This window comes from Rhyacophila brunnea, unplaced genomic scaffold (assembly GCF_057557595.1).
Source record: "Rhyacophila brunnea isolate RB1 unplaced genomic scaffold, BYU_Rbru_1.0 scaffold_8, whole genome shotgun sequence".
Taxonomy (NCBI): domain Eukaryota; kingdom Metazoa; phylum Arthropoda; class Insecta; order Trichoptera; family Rhyacophilidae; genus Rhyacophila; species Rhyacophila brunnea.
In genome coordinates this window covers 28,129,887-28,150,999 of record NW_028233350.1, presented here as the reverse complement: position 1 = coordinate 28,150,999, position 21,113 = coordinate 28,129,887, and the positions used below count along the sequence as shown (strand labels likewise).

The 21,113-nt window shown below is 30.6% G+C and overlaps 1 protein-coding gene across 12 annotated transcripts; it reads left to right on the top strand.

The window, feature by feature from the left end:
• The first annotated feature begins 2,922 nt into the window (after positions 1-2,922).
• On the top strand, positions 2,923-20,902 carry wupA (troponin wings up A). Of its 12 annotated transcripts, none has more exons than XM_085959226.1 (9): positions 2,923-3,000; positions 5,709-5,750; positions 9,099-9,116; positions 9,791-9,919; positions 10,109-10,232; positions 13,981-14,081; positions 17,513-17,556; positions 17,981-18,122; positions 20,589-20,902. In XM_085959226.1, exons 2-9 carry the CDS (start codon positions 5,736-5,738, stop codon positions 20,658-20,660), a joined length of 645 nt encoding a protein of 214 aa, XP_085815352.1. In that variant the 5' UTR covers positions 2,923-3,000; positions 5,709-5,735; the 3' UTR covers positions 20,661-20,902. The 12 variants fall into 12 exon arrangements, with proteins under 12 accessions (XP_085815352.1, XP_085815350.1, XP_085815351.1 ...); XM_085959224.1 differs by lacking the exon at positions 13,981-14,081 and adding an exon at positions 12,417-12,517; XM_085959225.1 differs by lacking the exon at positions 13,981-14,081 and adding an exon at positions 11,057-11,157.
• Positions 20,903-21,113: the final 211 nt, after the last annotated feature.

Genomic DNA, 21,113 nt, shown 5'->3' with positions numbered 1-21,113 from the left:
AGCGTATGTTTGTATAGACTTTTTACTTGATGAAAACAAGCGTCGTCGACGATGTTGGTGGAGTCACAACATGTATAAAATAAGAAGCAGTTCTTCTTTACTTACTGTATTAAAATATAAACATATCAGTGGTCATTACAAAAATTATCCTATTATATTTCTACAGATTTTGAATATGTATTTAATTTGATTGGACCTTATATTGAGAGAAGAAATACTAGATTTCAAGAAACAGCATTAGTGCAAGATAGATTAGCTGTATCCTTAAGATATTTCATTACTGAGAATTCTTTCACAAGTGTGCAATATCTTTTTTGCATATCTAAACAGACCATCAGCACTATTGTACCGGAAGTCTGTCAGACGATGACCGATGAATTTAAAGCATATGGTAATATACTTGAAAAAATGCATCAAACCAAATCATATATATTTATATTCGTGTACGTACTACAAAGGGAGTAATTATAAGTTTCGGTTAGTGTAAAGATATACGACTCAGTATCGAAGTATTTTCAATGTTCGCAGCAAGAAACGGGTGTCGCATTCTACATACATGAGTGACTGCGAGCCTCCATTTGATTTGCGGCAACACCAAAAAACGATGGATCGCTGTGAGCACGCCGCTAGCTGCTCGCGGCAGGCTCGCAAAATAATAATTTGCTATCCATACTAGTTACTGTATCTGCAACGGTCACAATTACGGATCGCTAATGTGTACCCGGCTTTATACTTCTCATAAAATGATAAAACAGTATTTTCTTTTTAACATTTTCAGGTATTTACTAGTGAAAACTGATGAAAACATGATTTGTAAAAGTATTAAAAACACACATATTAAAAAAACGATGAAACAATAATCGTTTCATTATTCAAGCCCAAATATATCGCAACTCTTAGTACTTTACAAATTAAACAATCGATTCACTTATTATCCGTGGAGATATTTTATAACAACTACCTAACTGAGGTATTTCAATACATGTTACCTACCTTTATTGTATCAATAATTAAAGGTATATTTTGTATTTTTTATTCATACGTGGCGTCAGGATTTACTTTTGGCTTGCTAATAATTTGAATTATTCATTTCTACATAAAACATAATTTAAAACATACTTTAAGTTAGTCAATAACATTGTTAATAAAATATTAAAAATAACTATGTGTAATTTTCAGGTAATAATAATGTTATTACATTTAAAAATATTTAGAGACTTGAAAATAATATGAATCTGCTTTGACTGCAATCTTTCCCCAATGTACTTAATATATTTGATCACATTTTACTCGATTTAGTATAGGCACCAACTTCGTTGCGAATTCTAAAGTTTACAAATAATGTACAAGTTCTTTCTATAATATTTTAGATGATTGTATATATTTGTATTTATCTATACCATTGGTAGGGAACCTATGGCTCGCGTGCCACTAGTGGCACGCTAGATGATATTGCATGGCACGCGTTTAAAAATATAAAAATACATATTATTATTAAATGGCAGATCGCATTTTATAAAAAATAGCAGGCAAATACTTTTCAAGAATACGTATTACGTTTAATGTAAATATATAATTGCATAGGTAGGTCTTTAAGCTTGATGCGTCATATTTAATATTATCGCATTATCCTCATCAGGCGGCGGGGGTGCCGCGCCGCGAACCTCTAATTTTTATCGATTTATAATGCTTGAGACCACGGTAGCGTGAGAATGCCTCATCTGATTGGAGAGATTCTGATGTCAATATATGCGTAAAAAACCAAACTAATTAATACATTGACAGAAAATTTCATTTCTCCCTGGGAAAAATGGCTGCACCAAATAAGAAACAAAATCTTAGTAGAGCTAGTAGTAGTAATTCTGGCAGACAGTTTCATAATTGGTGGACCGAAATGTATGGAGTAATTGAAAAAGTGATAAAGTTATATATGTGCTATCTTCTATGAGTGGTATTTAGAACACCGTCATTTTAAAAAAATAGGATTATTAAAAACTATGTTTTTCCATGAAAAACTGCTCTGCACGTCAGACAGTCGAAAAATAATGTTTGTGGAAATTTTGGCACGCGTACGTAAAAAGGTACGCCAGCCCTGACCTATATCAACTGATAATAATCATATTTTTTACCATGTCCGATCCTAAGAAGATCATAATTATGGGCATGAGAGATGGATGTTAGCCACTTGGTCAACCTATTGGGTCTATACTCTAACTGCAAACACACATTCAAAAACAATATATTATGTATTTTACAAACTCAGGATTCAAACCTAGGTCGACATTATAAGCTGACGCGTTAGCTGCTCGACCATCGTGCGCCTTAATACATCCTCTGCTGAATGAAGACCTTTTCGAGCGGATTTAATTTCACTCGGTCCTACGCGATATTTCTTTTCTATACCACACTGTGCTATTTTATGTTTCTGAACGTCTTTTTTCAAAGGGTTTATGTTTCAGACATAATATGTGTTTGCTGGGAGTACCTAAACGGACAACAGTCAATATAATACTTTCAAGACAAATACTTATTTTGAAAAACTCAAAAATTAAATGAAAACCTGAAAATCGTTTCATATAACTGTTCAAATGAAGTTAACGCTTCCAAATCATACGATAATAAACGATGTTGAATTTTAAATATTTCACGGTAAAATACAAAAGATGTAGTAGTATTGAGGTCGGAGGCCTTTCAATCCCTCACCGGCCCTGTGTATCGCTGTTCCATATCCGGCACGCAAACAGCCGAAAATATGGCCCGAAAAAAAACATGGAACGTTCAAATTACAGAATTCTCAATTCCCACATATCGGACGGGAGAGACATAACACCCAGTTTTGTGTTTTATTTCTGGTATGGGGGGTGAGGAGGTGGCGAAACTAAAAACGACGCGGGCCCGGGGCATCGACGACGTCGCGACGCTAGTCCGCTTTAGCGCCTCACACCGGCCAGTGCATCTGTCAGGGCTCTCGCACGCACAGTGTTTTAGTGTACTTCCTAGGTGAGTGAAACTTGAAAGCTCAACTTTACCCTTTACCACCCAAATCAACCGCCAAAGAACAGCCTCCTCACCGGCGATCAAGGACAAAGCTTTCACTTTTGGATATCATCGAAGTGACCCGAATATATTTCGATTTAACCGCCTAACTCTTGAATACCGAAAGTTAGGCCCTGGCCAAACTTCAAGTGGTTTAACTCTAGTGAACACTTTTTGACCGACCCTTTGTGCACACATTCATTAAACATAGTTTATTTCATACCAAAACCACCCACACTTATCATTAAGTTATACGACCGGTTAACATACGGCTTCTTTCAAAGTGCCGAAGAACTGATGTGCAGAATTTAAATTAGAGTTGCGGAATCTATGTAGAATGTTCTAAAATTAGTTGTAATACGTTCTTCGCCACACTGCATTAGCTTCCAGGAGTAGGTCGTTATGTCTGCGATATAATTCTTGATTCCGTTACTTTACGAATTAACAAAAATACCAATACCAATAAATTAACTACATACATACTGATTTGAAACGCGTCACGTGATACTGAAAACGTGTGAATCTAAATAAAAATATCGTTACTATTCTTTACTGTTTAACTTCAATTGATTCGGTATACTTAGAGTAAAACGGTTTTATATAGTTCATATTATTCATTAGTGATAATACTGATAATATAGAAGGTTTGATATTTTAAAGTCAAGTTTTCTGTTAATTAATTTAACAATTAAACTGATTTATACATTCATTATTATATTATTAAAAGAAATATGATATTTTGGTTATAGATAAATAAATTATACATTCATACGTCAATTAGCAATGCTCAGTGTCATATGAAATCATATCAGCTGTGTTGGACATTGTTCAAAAACCTGAGCTATTGTTATTTTAGTTTCGCGGCATATTCGAGTTAAGGTAGTGTGCCAAATATTAAATTAGAAACTACGACTATTTTTTACATCTCGTACTTGATTTATATTTACAGAAATAAATTAACCACGTTCTATAGATGAATCTATACAATACAATATTTGGAATAATTTTAGGATATAAACGTAGTTTATAGTTTGAAAAAACTATACTGAGACTGTTTCCAATACTTCAATTTATTTGAATAGTATTGATGAATATTGTAAAAATATTTTTTTAATTTTTAAAACGTATGACGGAAACTTTTTCAATCATGAGATGCAGTACAATAATGAAAAAAATAGTAATAAATCAAAGATGCAGAAAAAAGTGACATATTTTTTTTATATAGTTATTGGGCAGTAGTTTAAATTAATGTTTAATATATTATATTTTTGTTTAGCACACATATTTTAAATGAACAGATAAAACAAAAAAATATTTGAGTACAACAACTGTTGTTATCAGTTGAAAAGTTTTATAATCATTTGGTAATATAATTTAAATTATATTTTAAATAGTTTTGTTGATTAATATTTAACAAAATGATATGATAATGCAAAACGTAGGTAACGCTTTAATTCTAATTGATGGATTGTACTATTCCATAGAGAATGGTTCTGACCCTTTGATATTAAATTATTTAACACAAAGTAATCAATTATTGAAAAAAATATAAAGCGTATAAAAAATGAATAAATATTGGCGTCAAATCTTACTAAGATTTTATTTGATTATAACTACACTTCACATATTAAATGCAACCAAGAATAATATATGACTCTTATAATTTCAATACGGACGTAAACATCTAAAAAACTTAATCTTGATATGACTGTATTTTAAAAGGACACAGTAAAGTAATTAAATATCCAGAAACTATAGTTATCTATTAATATTATTGGCATACGTATAATTCTTATATATATAATATTCTGAGCTAATAATATAAATTAATAAATTTAACTATCATAAATAATGAATAAATTTCAGGATTAAGAGTAAGCATAGTCTCGTTGACAGAACGATTGCGCGCAAACTTTCGCGAAGACGTCCGTTCGCAGCTTCCGCCTGTAACCGAAGACGTCGCGACGCCAATTTTCAGTGTGGGCGCTCACTCGCCAGCCAAATTAGGCTTCAGAACTCGATAGCGTCTGCATCTGGTCTATTTTAGTAATACCGGCGCGATTTTTCACGAACGCATCCGAATAATGTCGGAGTTTATTTTAGCCACATTACGTTTTTGTGTACTCTAAAGCCGCCATGATGATATATGCACATGTTTAGCAAAAAGAACTAACATTTTTATAATTTAAATATATACATTTAATATAGTCACAAAGTATGTTTAAGGATATTTTATTTATGTATTGATTTATAATTTAATAAGTATATTCTATTTTATTGTAAAGTAGCGTAAAGTCAAAATAATTTTATACTTAATCAATAGCGAAGGACAGACATTACACAAAAAAAATCTTCCGTACGTCAAAATACACAAACCAAAAACCCTACACAAAAGACAGAAAAACAATATATTTAAATATAGTACGAGTACTTTCAATTGAATTAATCTCATGGAAATCAATAAAGTCGCCATATTATTCTATTCGGCTATATTTTAATGAATAGTCATTTGCTGGAGAGTTGTTTCATATAGCATATATTACGATTTCAGTAGTTATAAATATTTGAAAAATTTAGTACTTTTAATTTACATTTTATCTGAAAAGTATAATGGAAAATATCTATGTTGTATAAAATATAATGATTTTCATGTTATTTTTTCTTTGTTATAGGACCACCTTTAAACACAACTCATCACCATGGCGGACGATGAAGTAAGGTTAGTAAATCAATGGAATATTCCAGAACAATAATATAATTTATATTACGAAACAATTTAAAAAAAAATCTATTTTTCACTATCTTTCAATCGTGAACAGTTTTTTTTGCGTTTGAAAACTTTCAAATCGTTTTTGGCAAAAACCAACATATAAGACTCATTCTAAACAAGCATGTCAAATTTTGGCAATGGTAAGATTTAACGAAGCTGAAGTTTTGAAAATAGTACAAAATTAGACGTAAAGACGTAAATGTATTTCAATGATAAATCACAACGCTGAAATACATCATAAAATATTTAGAAAACAATAAAAAAATAATGTAGTCTTTATAAGAATGTTTATAATGATCAATAAAGCATGTTATATTCTGTCGTGTATAGTCATTATATCTGAAAAAATAATTATACAATTCGTTGAGTCGAGATTGGTTAAGTATGTTGAAAATTTTAAATTTCTTCGATTTGTCATATCTTGTAATCGGTTTCGTATAGTATAAAATTTAAAGTATAGGAAATTGGATGTAAATATTCATTTAAATTTGTATATTTCCATATCTAAACACAATTCAACACTTCGCGCTGCCTGGGAACTGTCTTCACGATTTCATCCACTTAACTACTTGGTGAACTGAATTTTTGGCAACGACCACATCAATTATGGAAATTTTATACATACAGTATAAAAGAAATATATATTTTAAAAGGTAACTTGAATGTCCTAATACGCATGATTTATTATAGCTATAAGTTAACAAAGAATTATAAAAATAAGTCTATAGGAACTTAAAATATAAATTCAAATAATAAAACGTAGAAAATTATTTTCTATGATCAACATGATCGAATCGCTTCAAGATGAAATGACATGATAAAAATTGACTTTAGTGAGTTAATTTAACATTTCTATATTAGTAGTTTTAATGAACTTTGGTTTTATTTTTTAGCAATACTAAGTCTACATTTTATCATATGATTTCAGCTTGAAAAAAATATTTACGAATATATTAGATTTGATATCAGTGAAATATATATCACATGAGTATTTAAAATGTTTTCTAAATAATCGAAACAAAAGAGAAATTCTTCTTCTACATATTCAAAATTCTATCTTTTTCTACACCTAAAGGCAAATACTACTATTTAAAGTATTCCTTCCAAAATTTCTTATACCCCATCACAGTTACGATGTGTGGATTATTTCATTCATCATTCGAAAATACAGAAAATATACCTATTTCCGAAAAAATATTACAATCAGATCTTTTTTAAAAACACAACTTAAAGAATTTATGCTATTTTCTTTCTAAGTAAATTAAATATTTTGAGTATTACACGTTTAAATAACCAAAACTGGAGTTCAGATTTTTTCTAGATACATGATATACATTTCTTATAACTACACACGGGTTCAGTAAGTAAAGTGGGGTATTGGAATCTGTGTCATCTAATGAAATGTCTTTTAATACTTAATGTTATGTGTCTGCCAATCACCCCACGAATTTACCACATGGTTAGAAATACCACACCCCACTGCAAACTTGTCGATTTGTATTTTAAAAGATTTTCGTAATATAAGCTGCATTTTATTTTGTGTCAATATTGGAAGACATTACCGAATCATGAAGCTTTTAATTTGTTCATACGTTTAAAATGTAGCTTACATTTAGAAAGCTTTTATGAAAATTGCGGTTTTTTGTGTTTGTGGTCACCACACATACATACACTCGTTTCATTCGCACAGAATGTATCCACTAGCACACTGACATAGAATGATTAGTACGCTACATCTAAAGAATGCATAATAAAAAAGCATAGATTGCACAAATTATCCAAAATCACATCCACTGGAATAATGTATTATATTAATATCAACATAAAATATATTGCATACCTACTTAATTAAGTATTAAGATAAATTGTACGCTACGACCTAACATTATGCAATTACGCGTCGAAGGAGTCAATATTGTTGTTATTTTTATTCTTATCAATTTTAAAAATCAGGTTCCATTTTTCCAATAACAAAATTTACGATTAACTTTATATAATATTGCATATGGAAAGAAGATGTTGAATATGGAACTCTTAAGTCTAAGAAACAATATCTACTGTTTCTTAACGGAGTTTTAACGAGAAATGGTTCCCAGTCATTTTCTCAAATCATTGGATTCATTGGTTAAAAAACATGAATTAGCCAGTGGGATTTATTTCTGACTGCTCAAAAGGGCCACACAAAATTGGATTATGGTGTGACTTGTCTCTTTGTAAGAGAATTAATTGACTTAACTATAATAAATGCAGGTATATAGTTTATCGGGAATATTTTTGTATGCATATAGTATAATTATGTTGGTATTAATATAATATAAGTTTTTTTGACATCATTTCAATAATACAATTCAATTACGATTTTTTCATCCTAGTCATTTTCCTCAAATATCCAACACTTTTACTCCTAACTATCTTGCACCAGAGTAAACAATACGTGACTTACAAATATATCAATGTATCGATGTTAATATTGATTGTCATTTAATTAAAACCTTGTCATAATAAAATGTTTATGCTGTCACGAAGAGGCAAATATAATATGTCTTCATAATAAAAAATGCCAGATATTTGTTTAAAATAATTTCATGTGAAATAACAAAAAAAACGAGCATTTTGGATAAGATTAATTTATTTTAACTGTTTTATTGGTATAAAATTATCAATAATGCATATATGAGAATAGATTTAATTTTATCAATAAATGCTTTATTTATAAAATAATTATCTTATATTTAACAAAAATAATAGCTTAGCATGGTAAACCACCACGTTTTTAAAAATGTCATATTTTGTAAAATTATATTTATTTATATCCGTCAAGAATAATATTATATTGTGCATTTCCTATACGTTAAATATTGTTGTATAACATTATTTATTTTTTTATTCGTTCAATGTTTAACAATATTTATTTTCGTTATATCCATCTTAATGTTTTAATATTATATAAAATACGTCGTAAGTACATTTATGTTTTAAATGCGTACCTATATAATCACGTACTTTTTTGAATACATCCAATGATTTTTTTCTAAATCGTTGTTTTCTCAATTTTAATTCAATCATAAATGGCGAAATAGTATTCATAATATATTTTAAAGAAAAAAAAGTTAACTTTTAAGTGTGTCTGTTAGATGGCAACATTATTATTGTTTAAACTTTTATTCTTTAGTCATGAAATGCCATCGAATTGAAGAATAATGAATAAAAAAATATTCCCTTTTTTACCCAGATCATTTTAATTACTTATAAATGCAAAATTCTAATGTTTTTTGTTTTTTTTTCTTTTCAGAAAAAGAAGATCGAGGAGGCTAGTATATCACGCAAACAAATTTACACTTTACATTTTACACATTTATTTTTTTAAACATTTACATTTCCGTTTTATTAAAATATTATGGTTACCTATTAAATTAATTATTCCTTTAAGCTCAAGAATAACAACTGAATTCATAAAAAAATAATATCTTTTTTTTCAATACCGAAAAATGCCAAAAATTTCCAAAATTATGTATTTTATAAAACATATCACTTTTCAAGTAGGTACATACTTATACTTACAAAACTTTTATCTACATATTCGTAGTACGTAAGTAATTAGAATAGTTTTTTTTTTATAATTAATAGTCTAAGTGGCATACAAATAGATTAAAACATTCAAAACTATAAAAAATGTGTCATTTGAAATATTACATTTTTTACAATAACTATAAAATGTCATGAAATTTATTTCTTTTCATTTAACATCGATAAATAACAATTAAACGTTTTTATATTGGAAAAATACCTTTTTATCAACTAAATAATTTAATTTATTTGTTTCATTTTTACAGTTCTCAACTGTAGGGTTGCCAAAAAAATAAATTTGACAACTTTAGAATTCAGAATTCAAATCCAAATTCATTCACTTACATAACATTAATACATAAATTGTTATGCTATATTATGTTACTATAATTCATTGATTGTCCTGCCGCGGAATAGGCGAAGAAGGCCAAACAGGCCGAGATCGACCGCAAGCGTGCTGAGGTGCGCAAGCGTATGGAGGAAGCCTCCAAAGCTAAGAAGGCGAAGAAAGGTTTCATGACACCGGAGAGGAAGAAGAAACTCAGGGTAAGTGGCATTATTATTATATCGATTTTAAAACAAGAATCCTTAAAATAAGCTCACATAGATAATTAATTAAACTTTTTTTTGGAAAATTAACTTTCAAATAGTATTTACTACATGTTGGATATGAAAAACATTACGTTTTAAAATTTCTTATGTATCTAATAAATGTTTTAATATCCAATCCAACAGTTGCTGCTCCGTAAAAAGGCTGCTGAGGAATTGAAGAAGGAACAGGAACGTAAGGCCGCCGAAAGGAGGCGCATCATTGAAGAACGTTGCGGCAAACCAAAGATCGTCGATGACGCCAATGAAGGTAATGTAGAAAACTGTTTTCCCAACATGGTTTTTCACCCGTTGCACAACCCTGTCGAAACAAGACCTTTTACGTTTTCCCAGTAGATGTCCTGTTATATTTTTTATAGGAGAAATCACTGAAAAATATTTAAAATGTAGGATGCTTTTTCTACTTTTGTTTGTTAATTATCTTAATGTTTTTGTGTAAATTTATTGTAAATATTCGTAAGACAATATTTACGTAGCTGATTGTACTGAGAATACAAAAATATAGTTTTGAAGTAAATTAAATAATACCTACAGTCAAGTTATTCAAGTTAATTAATTTTTTTATTTATTTATTTTTAAAATATTATATTATTATAATTTTTTGTTAATATTATCATCTACTTTCTATGTATCACAATTTAATATGACTTTCTTCTGATCTTTTTTTCTATTTCTTCTTTCATATTATTACTTATTACAGTAAGTCACTAAGTAGAAAATTCATGGCATAAAATCATTGACTAATCACATGAGCGTAGTATTCATATTATACATAGAAACCTAGTATTTGCTTTATTTCCAGCCGACATTCATTTTGTCATAAAAATGCCATGGGTTGAATTATTTCATTCATGTAAATACACTAAGTATCATATTACATTGGCCCATATATCACAATCACACATCAAGAAGGCATCTGTTCAATTTATTAGAGAAGACTTCATCTGACTGCCTGATGTGAGTAAAGGTATATGATTTATATTAACGAAGGATCTTTTCAGTGACGCAGAAGTGTAGGATTAACTGATGAAATGTATAATCTCGTTCTGACTATTTGAATCGATGATGTTTTAGAAACACTTAAGGAAATTCTGAGGAAATACCACGAGCGTATCAACGGCCTTGAAGACATTAAATACGATACGGAATACATCGTTCATTCGAAAGACGCTCAGGTAGTAATATAAGTCAATAATGTGAAAGTCACATACACGTACACGCCTATACACACCCAACTCACAAACACATTAATAATATATAACAAATCGTTGTTGATCAAAAACATGCTTTATGAAGGCAAAATGATGGTTTACCTTGTGTTTACGTTTTATTTGTAATCTTGTCTAGTCGCAGGCGTTCCGACCGCCACACAACGTCCTAATTAGGCTTATGTCTTCAATCTGTCTTCCACCTTCATCTTCACAGCCTAAAATCATTCATCAGAAGGCTTCAGGGTCCCCCGAAACTGGCAAAGATAATACTATATAATATGAAAAAAAAGACAGTGAGCCAATACGAAATTTTAATTTTATTATAGAAAACAGTTGTCGTCTCAATATAAGACAACAATTGACACTTATTCATTTTAACGTTTTGAGATTTTAATTATTCCAATTATAAATTTATACAGTATTCATTAAATGATACTGAGTGGAACTTAAATTGTCATCTTTTTAATAAGTTAAAGTAACCTAATAAAAATAAATAAACGTACGGAATATAAATAAATTGAAACGTTTGTATTGTTTGCTCATTGCCATGGTACATAGTAAATTGATACCATTATCAAAAACTCAATATTTTTATTTTTAATTATTTTATCACTTGAATGGATTACACAAAATCACGATTATTGTATATTTATTCGTATTATATTATATACACGTTTTATGATACAATTGTCAACGACGTCGTGCATAATTTATTTACACATATTTAAGTGATATATTAATTATTAAAAACACCAGAGAAACTTTACGGCATCCGGCAACTATAATGAAATAATATTATGTATACAAGACATTTTTATAACATTATATATTCTATCTTATTTTTATGTATGTAATGTATGATAAAGTTTATCATAATAACATTCGTGTAAAATTAATATAACATATAATTTACCAATTCATTATTGAATTTACAGTTGCATGATAGTAATAAAAGTTCTCTGTTGTAACGTAAGGATAGTGAGTTTTCATAATCAAATGATAAAAATCTACAACTTGATCTGAGAAAAACCTTGAAATACAGGGAAGGCAGCCAGTTAAAGTTGTAGATGCACGTATCTGTGTCGCTTTCGAGGAGCCCTGTTTTGAGTAAGAAAATCCGACGCACCGAGCTACAGTTGGTTAGGGGATCGTATTACTCGTATTCGTATGTTTTACAAGCGTGCAAAACTAAAAGCATTCATGACTGCTTGTTGATTCTGTAGCAAACCTGAAGAGTATAATTAACGGGTACCACACTCGCATCGGGACCCTCGAGGAAGTGAAATACGACCGGGAGTACGAAGTGGCCCGCAAGGAACTCGAGGTTCGGAACTCCCTAGCATTGTAGCTTATTGCGCTATTGTTTTAGAACAAACACCCATGTACCACTTTCCAGCCCGCCCAATATCCACTTGTTTGTTATAAATAAGGTCGCAGGTTGTGTATAGCCTTTTGTTGACTTATTTCTAGCATTTTAGTATTACTTATTATAATATGGGCAGTAATGTTATCCCCTTTGTCATTATTCGCTATGTGATAATAATCCTGGTATGTAACCGCCCTTCCGATAGCAGAAATTAATCTCTAAATAACATCGTACGATAATTTAGGCTCTAAACGACCACTCTTGTAAATGTTGAATAAAAACGTTTTGTTTTCAACAGAATGTTAGATGTTTAGATTCCATCGTTCACAATGACTAATATTAAAACCATCATTTTTCTGCTTTATGGTTTTAATATTTTTCACGATTGTTACAGAATCAGATGGGTTTTAAATGTTCTAACATTGAACTAAACCTGAACGGTTTTACTCGACTTTTACCAATAACATCGGTTGTTCGATAAAACATTAGAAGAAGACGTAATCGATACTCGTTCGTGAGAATACCTTTTGATCTATCGATCCGACAATCGGCAACATTCGTTGCGGTGTCACGACTTCTTCTATACTTTTGTTTGCCGAATTTTCTCTTCAGTCTATTATTTAACTTTAGCTTCTGCTTTCGCTTTTCCTTCACACCCGGGTCATTGTCTTCCGCGAATCCTACGCCCAAACTCAATTCTTGGATTGTTATTTTCTCTAGCCGAGTTGCAGACCATATGCGCCATGCACTGGCATAGAGTGTACGCTCTCGAAGGTGATAAGTACGATCTAGAGAGGGGCATCAAGCTAAAACAGATGGAGGTAAACCTCTGGGTCCTGGGATCCGTCCGATGATAAGAATGTTTCCGTATTTCACCCACACATCACATCACGACAACAAATTCAGTTTGCGAGACAATTAAGATGCGGTTTAGTGCGATAGTCGCGTGAATAAGCGATTCGTATCAGTGTCGTGGTCAGTCAATTCACCTAGTAAAACACATCTCTCAATCAAATCAAATACAGATGAAAATTTATCAGTTGACCACAAACAAACAAGTCTGAAATTGATCCATATCGGGTATGGGAATAAGTCGAATTGTCCTGGCGACGACTCTGATGACGTTCGTAAGCGTACGGCAGCGTCCGCGGTGGCTCGCTCGCCGTCTTCAGCATTTTGTTTTCAGATAGCTGTAGAGATTCTTCAGACTCATCTCATCACATTGTTGTCAGTCGCAACTCGCAACATCGGCTCGACTTTACGAGACGACGTTACTCATTTTTCATTTTCGTGTACGCTCCGACTTCGGCGACGCATTCGATCACACATCTGATTGACATTAATTTACTTCTATCGAAATTTAGATTGAACCGTCAATCCGCAATGAATGAGATTTTAACGTAAATGTTTCCATTCCGTAGCCTTGCTCAAGAGAATAGTACAGGAGTATTATGACCGCATGTATACATGCGAAGGCCAGAAGTGGGATTTGGAACATGAAGTCAGGAAAAGGGACTGGGAGGTATTTAATTGTATCAATAATGCACAGTGAACATGTTGTGAATATAGAATCAGATCACACAACCGAACGTGTGAACGTTCTTGTTTTCCGTGTTCATAACGCTTGCAGTTTTGGAAAAGTTTTCTTTTTGTAAATAATTTATCTCTTGATCAGTCCCCGGACACGAATGCGATCGATCGATCCTGCAGTAGTCTTCTCCGGATTAGTGGAGTGCACTTTCCGCCGGGGCTGACCAAGTGTTCCTAGTCATAGACCGTAGAGCCGATGTACATAATTCCGCAGACATTTAGATGAATAACTTCGCTTGCGAAACGTGGCGGTGGTGCAAAATCGATTCTGCGCGCCGTCAAAGAGGATCGCTCTTCGGCGGCGTCCTCCGAAGAGACATCGTCGGTTTGGAAGGCCGCCCGCCTCCGCCTCCGCCCCGCCCACCCAGTCCCGCCCGCTGCCAGACCTCATACCGCTTTCTAACGAATCACGTAACTTACTCACATGGACTGAGCATCTCATACTAAACAGTATTATATTTTACTTACACATTAACACTTCACGGTGTGGGGGTTACTAGGTTTCCAGCCCTCACCCGCCGCTATTTAATTCTTGATGTCGGCCTCCCGCCATAGATAACCAAATATGTCACCCTACTACTCTACAAGCATGTCTCAATCTGCACGTTGTACCCTTGTGTATGTTTTCCTACTTTAAAATGTTTCATCATTGCAATGCCACCAAGTAGTTTTGGCCCTTGTTTTGTCTTGCTCCACATTTGAAAGTATGGCACTCGGCACTGTAAAAAATTTAATTCTCATTTTTTGTGTGATTGCTATTTCAAATCGATTATTAATATTCTAAAAAATGTAATATGCGCTGTCTTGACGCGTCTGTTTGCTTATTTGGCGGTAGCATTTGTTTGTTGCTAATTGCGACGCATCGTGGAGTGAGCGGTGAGCGGCGAGCGTAGCGGCTAGCGGAGCAGCGGAGGAGGCGTCCGCGCCTCGCTTTGCGCCCCGAGCCCCGCCACCCGCCACCCGCGACCGACGCTTCTTGTTCCAAATCTCCGTCTCGCTAATCGACGAACGTTCGACTCCGTTTTGAAAAGTACGAACGTGACCCGAACGGAACGAACCCAAAAGTGCCATGCTACGGAATCAATCCTTCACGTTCCATCCGTGGCCTGCCCTCGGCGGCGAATTGCCACTGTATATATTGTTCAACCGTTTACACCATTTTTTCCAAAACATTGTGAAATCCCGCCAGACTGACATTCTAAGTGATTCTTTTTTCGACTGTACCTACAGTATTTGAGTACACGTTTAATGAATCGATTTTGCACCGAACACTCCCGCACACTGCCACTTAGTTGCCTTCATATACGAGAGAACAGATGAAATGACAAACTGTGTTTGTGTGTCGTGTGTTGTGGGATATTCTCATTAGACTAGTGGTGAATTCAATTTTTGGTTTTCATTTTCATTCGAGATCATTTCAAATTGTTTCGGATGACTGCAAACACATTCAACCACAGAACGAGTATTTTACAACACTGATAACAGCAAAATTTGACATTAAACGAAACAAGGTGAAATGTATCTCCAATGTATGCACTGAACGAAATGTTTGAAAAAAGGTGATTGAAGCCTGACGGTGACGCTGTACATGACCAGCTGTACCTGGTTTTTGGACTCGGAATGAATGAATGATCCCAATGGAATTTTGCAGACCCAAACCTTTCCATCGATCGAACCTTATCTAGGTACGAGTTGTCTCTCGGATTCTCTCTTCTACAGATTTTCTGAAGTTACAGCAACATATTTGTTTTATGAACTTTACAATCTGTCATATTATGGCTATATCTTTGATTACTCTCGTATATCACAAAAGAGTAAATTGTAATCTATCATCAAAAACAATATCTTCATTCAACTTATTCAACTCAATAAAATTAAATGAAAGGAAACTAACATATTCTTCAAATTTTAAATACTACAGATTGTTTAATTTATAATACAAATAAATTACTGCTTAATGATGCCCAAGATTTTCAAACACAATTGAAGTATTTTTTTAGGAAGAGACAAATAAACCAATTCTTTAATACTAAACTTGAGAAAGCCTCATTTTGTACATGATATCATAAAAAAAATAATATATTATTTCCATATTGGTTGATAAAATAAATGTTAAACGTACAATTTCTCAAGTTTAGTATGCGATTGGTTTGACACACCCCCCAGCTGTAAATAAAAGCCTATGTGACTAACATTGGCATCGTACCTACTTATATAAATATGACAACATGAGAAAATTCGTATTTTCAGGAACTTACAATATTTTCGTTTGATTATTTGTTTCAATCGTTTTGTTCACAGGTTTCATAATTGATTGGTTTTAATTTCTCTCGATGAGGTATTTCCAAATTGACTCTATAAATCCTATTATTGCTGAATTCTGACTGCACGGTCGTTGATCCGTGGCTGCGAAGAAATTTTTTTCAGTTTTCAGGGATATTTGTCGTTATCTGTGTAACTATAATAATTATTAATGTGCTATCCAAGGAGCAATGATTCCGTACGCTAATAACAAGCCTAATTTTCATTTATGTCTATTACATTAATATCAATAATTTAATAAACTTTATGTTGTTCACATTTTAGTCAACTGAAAAATTTTGTAGTGTAAATAGACTAACAAATTTATAAAATTTCTTTCAAAAAATAAATATCGGTGTATAGATTTATTCAATATACACAAATTGCTACAGATACTGATATTTTATTTTTTTGAGAAATTATTTTATATATTGTATATTATTTTTATTTCGTGTATTTTATATTATTCGCTTTTGTGTTTGTTTTTGTCTTTATGTAGTATCTGTTATACAATACAGAAAAAATACATTTTTTTTTGTAAACGTATGATCCTAATGTACATATAACTCCTCACAAATTCATAAGACCACATAGTGCACGCATTAGTTTTGGAATTTTTGGTAGTATATAGTGTTATGATTTGTACACATTTTGTTGTATATTCATATTTTGACACTTTTTGATGTTATTATTTTATTTTTAAATATGATTTAAAAAAAATGTAAATACATATAGATACCTATGTACATTTATAAAGTAGACAGTATTATTTTTATGTGTATTTTTTATAATGTTTCCAGAAATATTTTAAAGGTTTTATTTTCCATATTTTAAAAGCTTGTTTATTATCTTATTCCAAATATACCTTTTAGTGTTTTTATACCTGTTTGAAAATATATTTCTATAGATGAAATAAACGTAGATATTATTATTATTTAGCTTCCTGTTGTAATGCAGTAGTATTCCAATCATTTTATTTGTGATGTCTGATTGAGCACGTATATGTTTTTGTCTTTTCTAATTATTATACAATTTCTAATCTTATTTGTATTTCCCATCCAGATCTCAGACCTTAACACTCAAGTCAATGACCTCAGAGGCAAATTGTAAGTTACTTAACATATTCAACAATTTATTTTTATTAATTATAAATTAGAAGTCACTATTATTTCAAATATTTTTGATGTATCCAGTTTTTTATGTCCACCAAAAAGTAATTAACTTTAAAAGAAATATCTATGTTTTCAGCATTTTAAAATGCCTTAAAATGTGTACTTGTAGCTAGTTTTATTAAATTTGTTTTTTATGTAAAACAATTTATTATTTAATGAGATAGGTAATACCTAATATTACAATATTAATTCAAATTTAAACGATAATAATATCTTCATTCTTTAATTAGCTAAATACTTATGATTAACATTTTGTTAAAATTGAAAAAATTGAAATTTCCATAATAATTTGTTTTTATTTTATTAAATTGTTAATCTATAAGAAATGTTCTTAAATCATACATTCTTTATATTACAGCGTTAAGCCTACCCTTAAGAAGGTGTCCAAATACGAAAACAAATTCGCCAAGCTCCAGAAGAAGGCTGCCGAGTTCAACTTCCGTAATCAACTCAAGGTAGTCAAGAAGAAGGAGTTCACCCTTGAGGAAGAAGACAAAGAGGTAACCCATACTTCTACTATAATTTTAAATTTTTCAATAATAATTATGTTCTCAGTCTCGGGTATACTGCGAGAACTTTTTAACCCCCTACCTCTAATGGCTACTTACTTATCTTAGAACTAAATGTATTAAAATGTCTAAATATTAAATTAAATAAAACATATTCACAAATTATTTGTGAAAAAAATGGTTATATTGTTAAAAACAATATTAAAACCCCTATAGATATTCATCAAATATCAAAACTAAAAAAATAAGCAATGAATCTATACTACATAATAAATATTATATTATAATTATTTTTAATAAAGCAGTTTAATGTTTTGTAAATGTAAAGATTTAATAAATCTCTCATTATAAACTAAATGTAATTGTACTTAATAATTTAAACAAAGTTATTAATACTTAACCGAGGTTTATATATGAAAAAACTTCAAAGGTGATGATAGTATTAAAACAAAAATGCTTTATTAATTTATTTGCCCATTAAAAAGTCATATTATATAGAAAACATTCTTATTTAGCTGAGAAAAGTAACCGATATATCATTTAATATATTGTTTTCTATTTTTTCGCGCATCGCTTACAGGGCAGCTCCGGTGCTAAGGTAAACAATGAATGGAAAAACCCGAATACAAAATGTAAATTGTCAAATATGCCTTCTTAGGTGAAATGCGGAGACTTTTTCTTAACATAGATGAAGTTAATATTGCACCTGAATATAATCATGCATTCAACACAAAGGGCCTTACTAAACAAAAATAAGGGTCTTCTTTTACTGGAAATTTCCAAAGTAAATGCTAATGAATTCATGGGCATTGTATTTACTTTAGAAATAGCAAATAATACTTATTTTTGTTGAAAAGACCTTGTACTCAATATTAAATATTATATTATTAAACAATAAAGTATTGTTATCACAAATTTGTAAATAATTCACCCACGATTAAAATTTGTTCTGTAAATACGATATAAGTTTTCTTTTATGCAAATAATTTAAATATACTTTGAATTGATTACGGAAAATTTATGATTGGACGAAGGTAATCTTATCTATGTCTTTCTTAATACACATTTATTATGGTTGACGATTGTAATAATAAACAAAGGGATTTCATTAAAAAAGTTCGTCATAAGCTTTATAAGCTTTCATACAAAAAATGATGTGGTTCAAAAATCCGAAGCGGAATCCACACGATTGTTTTTTTTTTCATTCCTATGTAAATCTGCATTATCAAAGAAACTATACCATAATAGTCATATTATCATCAATATTATGGTTAATCACAGTTTGATTTTTTTTACTGAATTTTAATTTATAATGCATTGTTCCAAATTTGAATATTATTTTTTGATTAAATTGAAGAAAAAAATCATACGGTAAAGTATATAATCAAACAGTGATTACGATAATAATTACCTATTTTCAATCGTTCATGAATTTGTTAAAGTACTTTTAGATGCTTTTACATAAATTCCATACCTACGTAGTGTTTTATTTTTGTTTTATTTATTGACGTAGTGATTATTATTTTTTATTACGCCGACTTTCTTCTGCACAGTTGGAATTGTTCATCACAGTTTTCACTGCACAAAATGCACAATAAATGCTTAAAACAAATATTTTATAAAGCAATTTGTACAGTTTTATTTTCAAACTATGATTTGCTTGATGAGAAAATTAGAAGCATAATACTATTTTATTATTATTATTTGCTTATGGTTTCTAGAGTATTTAGGATTTAAATTAGTTTTATTTTTGTTGGCGACGAAGATTATTTCGATTTTTTCTTTTTATTGCATTTAGCTAAATTGTAAAAACGCTTAGTTTATTAATGTATACGTAGCAAATAGATATATACATATTATACTAACAAGCTTATATAAGATAGTTCTTTATAAACAAAATTATAATTAGTCCCGCTTTAGATTAAACATTTATTATAATGATTACTTGTATCATCTTACTAAAATCACCTCTATTTATAATTCTTAAAAACAAGGTTAAAAATGTATCTTTAAAATACGTATTTTATCAAACAATTTCTAAATATATATACATATATATTTAAATTAATATAAAATGTCAGTACGTAAATGAAAATTAAAATTATTACAATAATTGGTAATGAATTACGGGTTTAAAAAGGCGCTCATGAAATGTTTCATTATAATTAAGCTTTTATATTTTAATAAAACAAATGAAACTAATCTAATAACAAAATATCGTTTTGTACTTATTCAGAGCGTTAAATTATTTTCATAAAGCTGGTAAAATATTATTATATTAAACACATAAAGTAGGTAGGTAGTTACTTAGTTCAAAATAAAAATAAAGTTTGTTATGTGTTTTTAAAAAACAGTTCTCTAAGAGATTAATAGAGAAATCAAACCGAATGCCCAGTGCATAAATTTCGTTGGTTCATTTATGAGCACATTCTGATTTATGCGTTCTTGTGATTGCAGAAAAAACCTGACTGGTCCAAAGGAAAGCCCGGAGATGCACAAAAGGTAAAGGAGGAAGAAGTCGAGGCATGAGCATTCTCTTCAGAACCCTTCTTGTACCTTTCTTTCCCAAGAAACATATTCCAACTACGTGTTTCGATATTTATATTCAACATAACAATAATTTTATTACCATACGAACCATACATTTCACAACATTGTTATTAATTTAATCTACACTTTTTTCAACCAAAAATAAATCATTATTTATATTGTTACAACTTCTTTATATATTTAATTTATATTTTAAAAGAATAAAAGTGTTTTTATTTTGATTTCCATATGTATTATTATCATTATTATTATTGTGTAAAATTGTTTATTCTTGTAAAATACATTATTTTATTATATCGTAACAACTGATAGCTCTATGAATAATTAAAATTATTATATTTTATCCATTATGTTTTAGAGGATATTTCGTATACTGTGGGTAAAGCATTTTTACTCATATTTATATGACAATAATGAAAAAGTAATAAACAC